General features: G+C 37.8%; 1 protein-coding gene across 1 annotated transcript; it reads left to right on the forward strand.

Moving 5' to 3' along the window:
• Positions 1 to 11923: 11923 nt before the first annotated feature.
• LOC141901341 (EF-hand calcium-binding domain-containing protein 12-like) lies at positions 11924 to 15795 on the forward strand. The gene is made up of 2 exons (XM_074788527.1): positions 11924 to 12382; positions 13006 to 15795. The coding sequence occupies exon 2, from the start codon at positions 13040 to 13042 to the stop codon at positions 15032 to 15034; it is 1995 nt and encodes a 664-aa protein (XP_074644628.1). The 5' UTR covers positions 11924 to 12382; positions 13006 to 13039; the 3' UTR covers positions 15035 to 15795.
• The last annotated feature ends 8 nt before the right edge of the window (positions 15796 to 15803 follow it).

A 15803-nucleotide genomic window follows, 5' to 3' on the forward strand; every position in this document is an offset into this window, starting at 1 on the left:
TTCGCAGCCTTTAGCGCATCCGCCGCCGCTATGACATTCGCATCGACTGAAACTTGGCGCGCTGTTTGTAGTTGTAGTGTCCCCGTGACGTCATGTCTACTACGTAAAATCATCTGCCGCGACGCTAGTACGCCACAGTCAATCGCCTTGGTTTATTTGCAAAAAGAAAGCATGGGTTAGTTCCGTAAAGATTTAAACGACTGGGTTATATACCATTACTCTGTGCTTCTATTTTTGATTTGCCACTGAACGATTCTAATCAAATCAGATTTTGTATGATAAACTCTCGCCGCTGAAATCTTCAATTAGACGATAATCGATTATTTTTTTCTGCGTTAATCATCGTTCGTAACAGTCGCCGAATTCATTTGATACAAAACAGTTGAAAGGGCATCTAATAATCTAAAACGGTCTGTAGTGTAGAAATGGTAGGAAACTTCATCCCTAAAGGAATAGTATTTTATATCCGATAGGATCAATATATGTACACTTACTTTCATCTAATCGAACAAAGCTTCGTGCTTAGAACCTATGTCATGTGCCGTTTACAATTCAGGCTTGTTCGTGGCATACGCATTGACTCCCTAGTCTGACATTTCAAAATATGTAACAGTAAAATCAACTGGTGATGTTGTCACCCGCTGTCGTGTATTTGTCATAATCGACAATTAACACGGTACAGATGTTTCGGAAATTCATGATTGAGTAGACCGCATAGTTTCAGCGAAAACCGATGTCAATTGAATGGAACGAATTTATCTTCGTCCCAACAGCTGTCAAATGACATACAATGCGCAATAAAGTTGAACTTAATCGAATATGAATTTATGCTCAAAACAAAGCTCGTACTTTCTTCCGGCGCAATTTTTACATAATATCTTTTTTTAAGTACAACTTGTTTATGAAGCGGTAAAAACTGCTACAAAAATGCTTTTACATATTGATAACTACTGCGTTATTCAAGTGGTAGTGTGTGAGTCGATGTTCACTACGTCATCAATATCGGCGATTATATATTCAGTATTGTCGATGTATTAAATATCAAAATAATTTCATTGATCCTTAATTTATATCATTTATATCATGTTATACATTGTCGACAATGCAATGTATGAATTTTTGTAGGCGTAATTAACATTCAAGTTAGTTTTATTTGTTCTACAATAAACGTCTAGGAGTTTTAAACACCAAACTCATAATGGCTATCCGACAAAAATTCTAATTCGACCCTCAAAGTCGCCTCAATGAAGCGCATCATGTGATACATCTCTCCACACGTTTGCCATCCTTCCACGCTCATAAACGTTTCTATATATAGTCTTGTATAGGCTAATAATATGATACGGACGAAACTTATAATTGGTATGATTATCTGTCTAGTCAAATGTCACCAATAAGTCACCCAAATAGCGAAGGCGGTGAAAGAACATTTTACGTAATACGACGGGAAACAGATTATGACGATAAGATGCAACTTCGCTGAGATTGTGACAACGTTCAATTCTAACCCGGCACCAGTTTAACAGGGTGAACATCTGTGTATCTACCGCGGCCTATTATGTTTTAACATTCGCGTAATAGATTTTTACACCGCAATAATGACAATCAGGACATCTCAGCTAACTGGTCTTTCTTGGCCGATTTTTTTTTGTAGGATACGTAAGTGTTTAATTAAGGAACCGTTTGTTGCCATCTCAGTGTTACAGCCCTGGATTCATCATTTCCATCTGCATTTAAAAATCAACACCTCTACACCATAAGTAACGTCTTAGCAGTGTTGGATTATCATTGTCTGAATAATCACTATCTGATACTATTGGATGATCTAAGTGCGCGCACAACTGGGCGAATTCTAAGGAAAAACAATGTATATGATATCATATTTTACAAAATTATAATTGTAATTTATAATTCGTATTTCTAGATTAAATATCGGAAAATCGATGAGAATAGGAAGATATTGTTCAATGATTCATTAGATATTCTAGTCATGTAATAAGATCACACGAAACATCGGATTTTCCATCGAAAATTCACTTCAAATCTCTCTTCGAATCATTGTTTTGCACACGTTTTTTGAGAGCGCAATATTTTGTATGGATAGAATGATCCGCGATTGACGTAAGTCCAAACGACAGCGCGTGTCTATAACATATCTTAGATGGAATAGATTAATAAACAGATCAATCATCGGCGGAATGAATGCACTGGACATAGCCCGACGAACAGCTTTTTACGGGTGAAGGAGCTAAAAGCTGTTCGGTACATTGTGTAGCAAGACATTCGGAGGGATGCAGTGTCCTTGTATTGACATGGGCCGAACCATTGTACCATGGATATGTTATTAATCTATCTGCAGAATCCTTAGGGAACCAAGCATTTAGTCTTGTAGACTTTTTTTATAAGTCCACAGTTATCGTTCCGTGAACAATAAAGCCATTAACTGTGCTCTTACCATTAAAGTTCGACTCCTAACCCAGGCCCTTATTTGGGAATTTGATCACGGTTCGGAGTATCATTGAAACGTCGTGAATATGTCAATTAACCATCACCGAAGATAGTTACTCCAGTAATTGAGATGGTGCACACTCGACCCGAATTGAATCATTCTGTTATCGGATTGTTGACACGAGTCTAATGCTATACAAGCTGAAATCAACGCAGAAATTGAAACATCAATTATTAAAGATATTTCTACACGGCAGCATCCTGACGAAAATTAAATTAATCTTTTTTTGTGCCTCCCTCAAACAAAGTTACTTACAGAAAATCATTTTTTTATCGTGCAGAAAAATGGGCGCTGTCGAGAAAAATTATCAATTTAAACAGAAATTATTCTCTGTGTGATTTTTTTTGCACAGAAAATCATTTTCTATCAAAATGATTATGTGTCTTGGATCTACAAAAAAAGATTTCACGCTTTCGACGCTAGCAATGGATTCACTACATGAGAATTATAAAAACTAAAAATGCATTTCTGCAAATCCTGTTCTTTTTACGTACAGCAAAACAATATTTGGGGAGACTTGCATTTAAGATTATTGTACTATAAGTTTATTTGGGTTTGTCATATTTCTGACATGAATTGTCCATGTTACATATCCGTAACATGGACAACATGGACAATTCGTTCGGGCTTAATGCTGCAAACTTGTCACCGAGGATCAGAAAGTAATTTAGCTTGACACGTGGATCAAAACGATTTGCGACCGTCGAGTTCCCAGTAAGCAGTGGTCAATATTTTCGTGAGTAGACGAGGCCACTTTCGATGTCCTTGCTATTGTAAGCACAGTGAGCGTTAGGGCCAAATTGGCAATCTTGTCTAATTACGCTTAGTTCTCGGTATATCCCAGTTGGGCGTCAAGTGATGCGCAGTGAATGAGAAACAGTGGCAATATGCACTTCTCTCCACAGTAATGGACCGAATAGTCCCTCGATCGTCATCGTGCAAAAACACATTTCCCGACGCATTTTCTTTGTTACTGCAAGCATTACTGATATTACCTACAATAAACGGTCGAAATAGTGACAAATCTCCATGTGGAAGTACACGTGGAGGAAGAGCCATTCGTGGCGGCAGAATCTCTATATAGCAATAAGACTAGATAGGAAAATCAATTTTTGTTTTCCTGAAAGATTTTCTCTGATGGGTCATTCCAAAAACCAACTAGATGAGACATCAAATAATAGTGCTGTTCGGTGAAACGACATTAGATCCAGTAGACACGACAGTCAAAGGTTTAATTTAGTATCTTCTTTCAAACCGTTTGGATGATAGATCTTGGTCACGAACAAAGTACAAGAAATTACATCCGCAGTAAGTTGATCTTCAAACCAGCCATGTGGTAAGCCCGCGTCGGATACAAACAATCGTCACGATGTCAAAGGTGGTCACAAAGTCGAAAGTCAAAGAATCTTCTTTCAAACAAAACAATTCGACAAATCATGCGTCCGTATTTAGCGAATTATAAAGTTTGTGCGGACATTGATGGTTATTGCTGATGCACGATGAGAAGATGAAGTCATCGACCACGAGTGAACATGGTTAAAATGTCAGTTTTATTTACCGTAATAAACCCGTCGATGTAGAGTGATTACGTAGAGATATGAATCCGTCTAATGACTATCGTGTTGATGAGTTACGGGTCGTCAATAAACATCCTTCCCGCCGGATGCATGTTACAGTGATTTACGGGTAAGTGATTGTCGCGTGAGTGCGATGCTTGGATTATGTAAAGTAAGATTAGCGGGCCGATAAATGACGATATCTGTGCCAGCGCATATAGATGATGATGCTCGCGCGTTCAACAACATTCCTCGCACATGCATCTCCCTCGGGTGATTATCGAAAGTCGACGAGCGTCGATGACTACGGAAAACTCCGTATTCTTAATCGGAAGAAATGATCGTGGAACGACGAACGTGTACAGATTCGGTAACAATGATCCTTTTTTCTCTACGACATTGTACTTACCTGGAACAATATATGGAAAACCATCGAAGACATGGTAAGAGCCAACCACATAACCGTTAAATAGAATAGGATTAGCAGAAGTTAGACCGATAGTTATGTTAGAAAATATCATAATCAATTCGACCAAAAATGTCAGCATGATCCGCCACAAATTGTCCGCTCGATCGATTATTACCACCATCGGTTGTACAAACATTTCCTTCTCGATGTCATTCATAACATCATCCCGTATTCAAAGCATACCATCTATTCCATCACTTTTATTGCTGTTTACCGTTCGAAAATGCCAGCAATTGCGCTCAGGTCACCGGAACCCGTGCAGTGTATGACCGGAAGGTATCTCGACTGGCGGCGATGCGATATTTATAAACGAGAGTTTTTTAAGTACAATAAGAATAAATAAACAAATATAATACACACAGAAATTAGAATATGGTTAAAAAAATCTTGATTTTCGATTTGAAACTTGGCTGTATACAGGACCACAGCTGTGTGGAACAGGTGGTTGATTCTTTGAACATTTTGTACTGAAATCTGTAAGCTAGAGTAGTAGCATAGCCACACTCAAAAGTGGAGAATAGAATGTAAATGAAAAATCAAAGTTTGAAATTTGCAAAATTGCAAAAGTTTCAAAATCAAGATTTATTATTGGAAAAGCAAAAAAAAACTGAGGCCACGACGTTTCGAATTCTCACTAGAGATCATTGTCAAGTGTGTAGATCTCTAGTGAGTGTTCGAAACGTCGTGCCATCGGTTTCTGATTTTAAGAATAGTAAGAATAATGAGAATCGATTGGTCTAAAGGAAGGAATGGTGGGTGATGATACTTCGGTAAAATGACTTATCATATCCGGGTATTTATCTCTCAAAGCGCATTAATTACTATCACGAGGGAGCTTAAGTAGAAAAGTGTTTTGCCGTAGCGTGTCCGATTACATCTCAAAACCATTAATAAAACATTTTCCTCGAAACTTATGCGTCTCGACGGGAAAAGAACGTGGTTGGTTATAATCGCACGTTTCCGCGTTAAAGTATCAGAAGGTGGGAGACTTCTGCTGTCTTAACGATGGAAACATAAAAAGGATATTCTAACTGTCCCTGGTTGACGCTTAGCTCAGCAGTTCGGGGGTATTTAAGAGATGCTTTATTCAACGTCTTCTGCATCAATGTCATCGCTTTCAATGACAGGGATGCAGAAAGAAGTCCGCCGCACACTAAATAATAACACATTTTGATCGTATCGAGAGTACGTGTATTCATTTCTACACTCGCTACAATTCACTAACTAGAACTAGAACTACCGACAAATTACTGAAATTATTATTTCATATGTGCCCCTTTTCTCGAATGCACAACTCTTGGCCTACATGGGTCGAAATGTCCATTCTAGAATACGTACTATGGACGAAATGTTCGTGGTTTGAAATGATGTCGAAGATCAATGAACAGAAAATGCACGGTAAAAGATAATGGTGAATTCTATCACAGCTGAAATGAATGTGATGACAGTTCCGTGTGACAAGAAAATATTACCTCGTATCGGTTGAAACGAACAAAAACCTAGTCAAAGGTTTGAAGCAATTCAAAGCTGTTCGTCGATACGGCTGAAAAATCTTTTTAATTTGTATCAGTCGTGAGCTTTTCGATACAAAGCCCACCGGATTTATTCGATAACAGACGCTTCTTTTGCGTGCTGGAATTAGGCAAGTGCATCTGTGACATTTAGAACAGCCGCAGTTTTCGACTTTTTTAATATCATGTGCAAAATTCCAACATGTCGTTTCACGAATGCGTGTATATTTAGTATTAACGCTAAATAGATTCGCCGAAAAAGTTGATCATTTTGATGCGTTTATCCAACATGTCCCAGCAGCAGATATCATTGTTTTAATCTCCTCTTGTATTCCTTTGACAGCTCCATTTTTCTCAACGAACAAACAGAGAGCAGTCGATACGAAACACAATTGAATATTCTCTCCCCTTGCCCGTGTATGATGTGGTTGTTCTATTAGCAGCTACGAAAACATAAATAACCGTTAACAAGCAAAACATCTTGTAGGCTTGGAGGAGATTTTTCATTGAGAGAAAAATTAGTAGTTGCTAATATTCTGTCGGATATCAATTTATAGAACTGACGATAACAGACTCTTAGAAAACACATCAAAAAGGGCCCTGCATGTCGGGACCGAGCTAAACCATAACAGATTAAGTATTTTATGATAATGTTCCCCCGCCAAATTATTGATGTCAGCCTCGCGGGGCATACGAGTTTCGATAGAACTGCCGTCGTTTTATAGTGTCTAGCCTTTAGGGATCGTCCGTGAAAATTGTATTTCGATGAACAGGTCGCGAAGAACCTGTGAAAATGGATATCAAGGAAAGTGGTACTGACTTAATCAAAAAATAACAAAGCGACCGTATTTTCTTCGTATGTCTAGGACTTTGGGCATTGAGGAACCAATTTTCTGTGTCTGCCTCGATAAATCAATCATCGATATTCTATCAGTAAATTGAATTTCTACGCGAAATTGAAATTATGCACTTCACGATCCGCCGTTAATATTTTTAAAAGCCGAGACTTGTTCTGGCGATTATCTCACAAGGTGGAATCGGCGTTTAACTTCGAGGGATGAATCGGTAGTTTAGACTGTGATAAAAAATGAAGTCGGTAATTCCTTGGGCAAAAATGGAGACGTATCATGACTTAAAATTCATACTTGTAACAGTGTTCAAGTTCATATTGAAGATTGAATGAATTAATGTTTTGTTGAATATTTCGTATCTGATCGAAAGGCGTTACGGCGTGCGTATAAGCCCGTCGATAAAATGCATTAAAGAAAAAAGAAAAAATATCTAATTCTGACAGACGACCAAGGGCATTTATCCCGTAACTGAGTTCACATGCGTTCATCCATTTATTAATGATTTATTCGTTACAATATTCTTGGAAATAAGTAGCCATTTTCGCGGTAAGTTGATAATAAGAATGATAAGAAGAAATGGTGCCTTGCACATGATGAAGAGAAGTCTGGCCATCATATTAAAGTACTGTTTTAGTGTGGAGTGAGTGAGAAATAACCAACAAGAGACAGCACAATAGCGCGTGACTTGAATTCCAACATGGGATATTTTCAGACTTATCACAACCGGCAGAATTCTGACAGATATTACATAACCTACTTGATTAAGATCGTGCTGATCGACATTCAAAGAGTAGAAAATATTGAATATTTCGGATACATATAATACATCAAACTTGATTAATGAAATGTAAATACATTTATATATAGAATTGGAAAACATTCTTGAGATATAAAGATCACAGAGACGGTAAAATCGCTATAGTGTTCTATCCAGGTTGATACGTTTCGGTATGAAAGGTTTCCTGACTTCCTCGCACACCGTGATATTTCTATACGCGGTGTTCGGTTTCCAATTAAGTCGGTTATTTACAGTAAGGGGTGTTGTGCGTCGATAGATTTCACATTAACAATGAACCAACATCGGTTATCTCAGGCCTGTCAATATTTCATACGATATAATCTAAGATCAACACGATCAAATATCTTGAAAACAAATTTATCTGGAATATTCTGCCAGATAGACCCACGCAAAAACAAATATTATTTCTCGTGTAATGGGAATATATGATTCACAAAATGAATTTTATTAATGAAACCGTTTTCTAAGGAATGATTAGGATTATTCGTTTTCTATTGAGATTTATGGTGTTTTTTTTAGATGAAATCGTGTTAGATGTTTGAATTATCATTAAACATCATGATTCTCTATAATTAAGACTCACCTATCAGTCATTTTGATGTTTTACTTTCTTCAAACCATTTATTGTCTACAACCTTAAGCAAAAGTATGTATAAAATGCACTTCATTTGGGAATTTTTGCGATTGATAATAGAAGACAAGAGTCGATATTACAGGAATAATTTGTTGAAAATTAGAGATCTTTGATTATTTCATTTAGAATTCAAATTCCGATTTCATTGCCTATATTACATGAAAAACCTGAATTTGGCTTTTCTCATACGTAATAACGAGCAATTTCAAATCCCGTCAATTGATCCAAATCATGCCACGGCGCAGAAAGGCATGCAATAAATAGGAGAAATGTGGTCTCAGAATATTATCGCCGATAAGCGATATTTGATGTCACCTTATGAAATCTACCAGAACCCGATCAACACAAAAGCATTCATCGCCTTTTTTCGTTAGCGTGACAAAATAAATGGTCCTACTTACCGGTATCAACAGTGAGAAGATGACGTTTCGTTTTTCATTACTATGATTTCGCGTGTCGTGCATTGATAGCATTGTAGTATTTGGCGTTATTGATAATCACCATGACGTCGACGAGGAAGAAAGAAATCGGTCACTGTTACGTAGCGAGGCCTAGAAGATCTCTCCCATTTGGCGTTTTGACTCAATTCTGAGTTTTCAGTGGAAATGGTGGCTCATATTAAAAATTGAGTTGAAAAGTCAAATTCCCCCTTAGTTTTTCTTCATATTGTGGGTTTTTCTTCAATTAGATTCGGTAGTCGCTTGTCTATGGATACCAACATATCCCAATAATTGTAATGCAATCACGATGGAAATAGTGTTTTCACGAAGAAAAAAGTAACGTACGTAAACTTGTGACTAATTTCAGGCTATCGAGACGAAGTGAGTTCTTATTCTAAACACAATAAAGCGTTACCCTCCAATATTTATTCTCTGAAGACTTGGACTTGCGCTCGAAGGATACGCGACGTGTAGTGCACTTCGCGACAGTAATTTCTGAATTAGGACAATGTCTAATAGTATACTGTAGACAAGAGATGTTCGGTTGTCGAGATTTTATGACGGCGAATCAGCTAATAAAAGAGATTGCCTGACGGATGGAAATAAATCTGTTCTCTTGTCTGCTGTCGATTTGGTTATCGCAAAAAGTGTCACGTATCTATGTAACTACCATTGACAGGGCTTTATTGCTAGGCCCTGTGGTTCGATGTATTTAATGAACATATATTGATTCATCTTATCCGACAAATATCGTATATATGAATATATTGGTTTTTGGGCTCGATCATTTCTACCGAATAATAACTATATTTTATCGGCAATCAGAGATTAATGAAATGATATGAAGATATGAATTTACTTGCAGTTCGTTGTCTACCGAACTATTTTTGCTTCATAAATTTACTTTACAAAACACAAATTTGAAGTTCAGAATCAAATCGAAGTCATTTTGGGCCTTGGACCATGACCAGTTACAAATTCAAGAAAAGAAAAAAGTTCAAAGGACAGCCAAGTATTATCTATTTACGCAATGTGTACAATGTGACAACCAATACATAAGGTAATATAAAACTGTGGTTTCAGAAAAAACAAGGCTTGTATGAACTGAAACCCAATGAACTGTAGTTGATTAATGGAGAACTGTTGTGCAAATTTAACTGCGATAAAAACAGAGATCCTATATGAGGGCCTTATGACTTTTTTTGAAATAATTTACGTAGACCAGAGTCTATTAGAGCTGCTCTTCTCATAATGGAATAGCTATAATGGGAAAGATTATTGATAGCATTGGTTGATTTACATGCAAAACTCCACAAAATATTTTAGAAATGATACATTCTATGAGCTGTGTATCCACTTGGGACTGTGGATTTACACGTACTCAACAACATTACTGAGATGATCTCAATGATCCGGGAAACTAAGCAAGCGCTTTTCTGACCATGAAAATGACATCATTTCGTTAGTCAACGAAGTAACGCTGGACGCGTGACAAGAATCTACCAAATGACCCAGAACTAAAGGGCTTTTGGTAATCGAAGCAGACTGTGTAGGTGTTGACCAACATTTACTTAAGTCCGTAAACTTAAGTGAAAGAACTGTAAATTAATTCCGAACACCAATCAAAACAGCGCAGTGCAGTTTCCTGCCCATAAATCCCAGAAATCACAAGCTTTTATGCTTACTAAATAGGCGAATTGCATCAGGATGAGAATTAATATGCGTAAACGATCTTCCGAAGTCTAATTGAAAATGCCTCACAACGACCGCATTAAGTCATAAAATCCATCTTTATTTGATTCTGTGTTTAGTCAGTCGTTGGTAGACGGATTAGCTTAACGCGCATTTAGTGCACATTGCCATTTTATCTTATGCCCAAATAGTACAGCTGAGCCAATTTTGTTAGCAAATACCAAACAGTTTAGTTGCCAGATAGGGAATCTGAGAATATAGTTGGACGCTCGCATCGTGTCTGATTTGTATTAAATCTACAGCATGATGCGTTCTGCCATATATATATATATATATCATTTCGTTCACATTTTTTTCAAAGTCCTTCTGTTATAGGCCTACATATACGTACGTCATACTGCCTGCCACCTAACGAAACTGGAGAAGTTGCTTTCCTATATTAATGTAGATAGTGTGGTGAAGATACGTATGGATAATACATTGCCGAATAGATATTCCGTTGAATATAGCAAAAGGAAAATCAGCCTCGGTATGTATTTTGTAAGATGAGCCAGTCAATTTAAATTCGGGAAAGACGGAATGAAATTTTGGGAATTTTCACGCTAGCATGGACTCTAAAACGAACGTTTTACGGTCCATGGTTCTAGTAGTAATTTACTCCCTTTTCCGTTTTGTTATTGGAGGTTCTCCATATCATTTAATTCTTTTTCTTATCATCTGATTTCAACTTGCATATGGAGACCCCGAACTGTCTGTCTGTCTTCAAATAATTATGACATTATGTTATGTTCATTTTGTCGTAAAAGTTTAAATACTTTAACAATAAAGTTTATATAGGACTAATCAAGATTGTTTGTAAACACGCATACCACTTAAACAAGGTGTTTTACCGACCCCGATTCATCCGAATACATAAAGACGATCTGGATTTTTGTAATACGTGAATTATACACCGACGTATTTATGCAGGATTTGTAATTCATCTAAGTGAAAGCGTGGGTAAAATCACTTTTTGATTCACACGATTCGCAGACGCTGACAACTCAGCACTGTCTATACGACTTGAAGTGAGAGGGAAAAGGCGTAAAAGCGACAGATCTGGTGAAGGCAGCAGTTGCACAGTCGTGCGCTGGAATATCTACGGTAAGTAAGCTATACATCTTGGAAACAAATCTATTTGTTTCGGCGTTCATTAGTCATTCGTCTTTTGATATGAGAAAAATGATTGATTCTATCTAAGGTCAACGAAATCTTTCGTCAAATTGACGACAGAGATATTTAGAAAAAATTCGAAGAGTTTATTTGTTTTATGATTATTCTAATAGATAGCGAATAATCAAATAAGACTTATGCTCTGATTTAATTATTGGAATGACCTATAATATTGGCTAAGTAAATAGAAAGTGACTAGGGTATTTTCTTAATAGTCCAACCATACCGGTTATTGGAAAGTTACCTGATAAAGACGTCGATCCAATAAAATATATGTTTGCCTACTTGTACCTCCATATATATTTAGTTCTTCATATGGAAAATGAAAATTCGAGCAAGAAGTTGTGTGGGACCGTTCAGTTATGTTTTAACTTCCAAGTAGTGAAATCTTCTATCCATTCGTTTAAGTTCGTAATTTCTGGGACAAACCAGAGGAATAATCGATCAAATTTATGAAACATTTAAACAAAAGGACTTCAAGTGATTTCAAAATTGCAGTTAGAATTCGTTTTTACATATTTGTATACCTATTCGTCTGGATTTAAGCATTCCTGCTAAACAATTAATCAGTATAAGCTCCAGGATTACCAGTCAGTTATAAATGGCTTGTTGTCTAATTGACCGCTTGAATGTACAGCACTGGTCAGTCACTAAGCAACTTACGTGTCACAAACATTACCTGCGTTGACACTATATACTACATAGGACAGTAAGTCTTATTTTCTATCATTCTGTCAAATGGAAAGATTAATTATGAAATTTAGGTGAGTTTTGTAATATTTCATTTATATTTCCACCAAAGATATATAATCTTTGTACCTTTATTTTTTCAAGCAACATTGAAAATTTTTTCCAAACATCATTTGAAAGAAATATTCAGCATGAATTGTTGTTGAATGAGGTTGGAGAATGGGACAAGTGACTAAATGAAAACGTCACGTTTGAATCCGTGTAACCATTTCTATCGTTGTCATAGCATCACGCTTTATCAACATCCGTATAACATACCGCTAATGTAGAATCGATAACTGAGTTAGAACGATTTATCTAAAATGTCGAGACAAACGGTTCATATAACGCCATAATTGTATCGTCATATCGGGATTATAACATAGGTCGGTTGTATTGTACGTACGTGAGTCCTCTTTTCAATCTTATCAAGATCTCTCAAAAGCAGCAGATACAAATATTCGTAATTATATGGCGGTGTGTTTAACCTATCCATTGGGAAGTGGGTTTTATTCTAGAGCAGGATCACTGCTGCTCGGCAACGATTTGGGCGAACTGAGATATCAAGCATTACTCAAAATGTACTTATTGTTGGTTTTTCAGGTAAACGTTTTGTACTGGTTCCGATGCTACATATATGATGGCAGCGGCGGACGTGGAAATACAACTTCTTCACAACATCCCTGCAGCTCCTGAAGATGCCCGACAATGTCGGGAGGTATACCCGAGGTGCGAATCGGAGATGTCCGACTTAGGTTTAGAATGGCTGTTTAGCCCGGATAATTACGACCACCTTACTGTCGAAGAGCAGCTTAAACTGTATAAACAACGCGATCTAACTAAAACTAAGATATTTAAATTCGCGACAAAAATATTTTGGGAACCGCGCAGTCGAAAACGAGTCATTACCGCCACAAGTAAAGAACAGCTCAGAGGTGATCCTAATCTGAATGATAAAACACCATGGACAGCTGACATCAGAAAACAAGTACCGAAACCAGTGCCACCGACAAAAGAAGAACTGATCGCCCGGGTGGAGGCCGATAAACGCGCGGAGTTCAAAAATTGGTTAGATGGCCGTAAGGAATTGCGAAGTAAAATAGATAGTCTCGGTCTGACGGAGGAATTACTGCAGAAGAAGAAGGATCGTACCCCAATGGAGCAAAGACTTCTATCACGTATGATTGAAGAGAGGCAGCCGAAAGTCCCAACTCCAGAACCTGAGCCGGAAAAGCCAATAGTTACCAGAGTCGGTGAGGCTCAGATACGTAGACCGTGTCCGGAGTCATTGATAATACTAGAAAAATATCTAAAAGAAAAGAAGCTACGCTTGTTGGACTTGTTTGCTTTTGCTGATAAAGACAAATCGTGGACAATTACGATGGATGAATTCAGAGATGCGATCAAAAAAGCAGAAATCCCACTCAGCGGTCAATTGCTCGAAGATCTAATCATGTCTCTGGATTCGGACATGAATAATGAGTTGGATTATCGAGAACTAGCAAAGGGCATCAGTCAGTTCAAACAAGAGCAAAGACAAACCCGCAGAAAGCAGGCCGCCTTGGAAAAAATGCAAGGCAAGAGATCGCGCTCACACATGGAAAGATCAGCTCCGGTTCCTCTCGAAACAGATTTCATTCATAAAAGCAACACATATCCGGAAATGGAGAAACGGAGCGACGTTCAACAGGGCATCGATCTAATCGAAGAGAAGCGAAAAGTTGAAAAGGCAAATGTTCTATCAACACCTCCGAAAGACACGACAATGAAAGAGCGGTTCGTTATGAAAACCGAAGAGGAAATGGTGGATATAAGGAAACAAACAAGAACGGTGCTGAGTAAAACAAAACCTGCACCGTCGTCAACTGGTGCAATGAAAACCGATTTCCTACACGACCGCAGTATGATCAAAATTGGACACAAAGGTATAGATGATCACTGTAGACCATCGACGCTAGACGGTGAAGTTGGTATACAAATTGATAAGTTTCGGCAGGCGCGTCTACTGGAGTACCATAATGTCATCGCTTTATGCAAAGAACGCAATGTTAAGTTAAACGAAAAACTTCTCGGAAAAGTATTGCTTTATCCCCCTGAAAAACCGCGAGCTGTGCTCCGTAAGAAATTACGGCAGCCTGGCACGGGACTTTTTTCGTCAACATTTCTCATGCCACCTAAGCGCCCACCGACACCCCAGCAATGTAAACGGTCCAAAACTGGAAAACTGTTGATCGATGGTCGGTACTTGTACCCGCCGTATAAACAAGTTAAACCAGTCGGGCGCCGAGTGCAACTACCGACGGGTAAAGCAGTAATCAAACGGCAAGTAGACTGTTGGATGACTTTCGAGGAATACTGCAAGTTAACAGAAACGTTAACTACACATTACAAAGACAAGTACGGTTCGCAAAACGAAAATGCGTTCTGGCCGGGTCATTTAGAAAACAAAATCAAACTTGTTATAGATGGCCCAGTGGATAGTGCATCGCGGGTGGCTGCAGCGTTCCAGCCTATAACTAGTGGGGTACGCTCGAATTATGGGTATGATAATGACTTGAATACATGGCCAGTTGGTGCCAACGGTTATGTTCAATATGGAACCTTAGAACCATTCACTATATATAAAAGATAAGTACAAACGAACTGTGCGAGGTTATACGGAGCTGGCCCGATATTCAGGGAGACTGTTATTTTGCGGTACCGGTACAAACATTTCTTTCATAAGAAATGTGCAGCAGATTTCCACGTTAATGCAATTTTTCCTTCAGTGTAAGACAAAGTTATAATATAATACCAGCTCCCCTAAAACTTGACAACCAAAGACCTATTTTGAATGGAATTACATGTACACTCTATTTGTAAAATTTTGCCCTTTTTTAAAATACTGATCAAAAGCTACTTGTTCCTGACAATTGTCACGGCAGAGCCTGTATTCTAGTCGATATAGGTTATTTTTAATATTCGAGGGTATACTCATTCTACGCTGCTAGTCTATTATTCCGAACGATATTTCTAGGCCAAAAATGCAATTGTGAAAGAAATAAACTCGTTTGTAAAAGCCAAAAAGGATCTATTTTGTATACATGGATATACATTGACTTTGCTGATATGACCTTAGATTTGTCCCTGCTTGATGATCGTTTTAGCTCAAAATCAACAAAATTTTAACTTATCACCAGTCTTCCAGTTTTTGATCGATCGGGCTTCACGTGTTCAGGATCTCACATCAAGCATAATATTACCTAATAGATGACTTACTAACAAATACATGACATTTTCTCACTCACCAGCCAAGAATTCACTTTCGCGGTAGAATTGCAGATCGACATATAACAACTATATGCCAAAAATGGATAGAAACGGCTATGAAGAAAAAACAAAATATATTGGGTCTTTAATCG

The sequence above is a fragment of the Tubulanus polymorphus genome, chromosome 3 (assembly GCF_964204645.1).
Source record: "Tubulanus polymorphus chromosome 3, tnTubPoly1.2, whole genome shotgun sequence".
Taxonomy (NCBI): domain Eukaryota; kingdom Metazoa; phylum Nemertea; class Palaeonemertea; order Tubulaniformes; family Tubulanidae; genus Tubulanus; species Tubulanus polymorphus.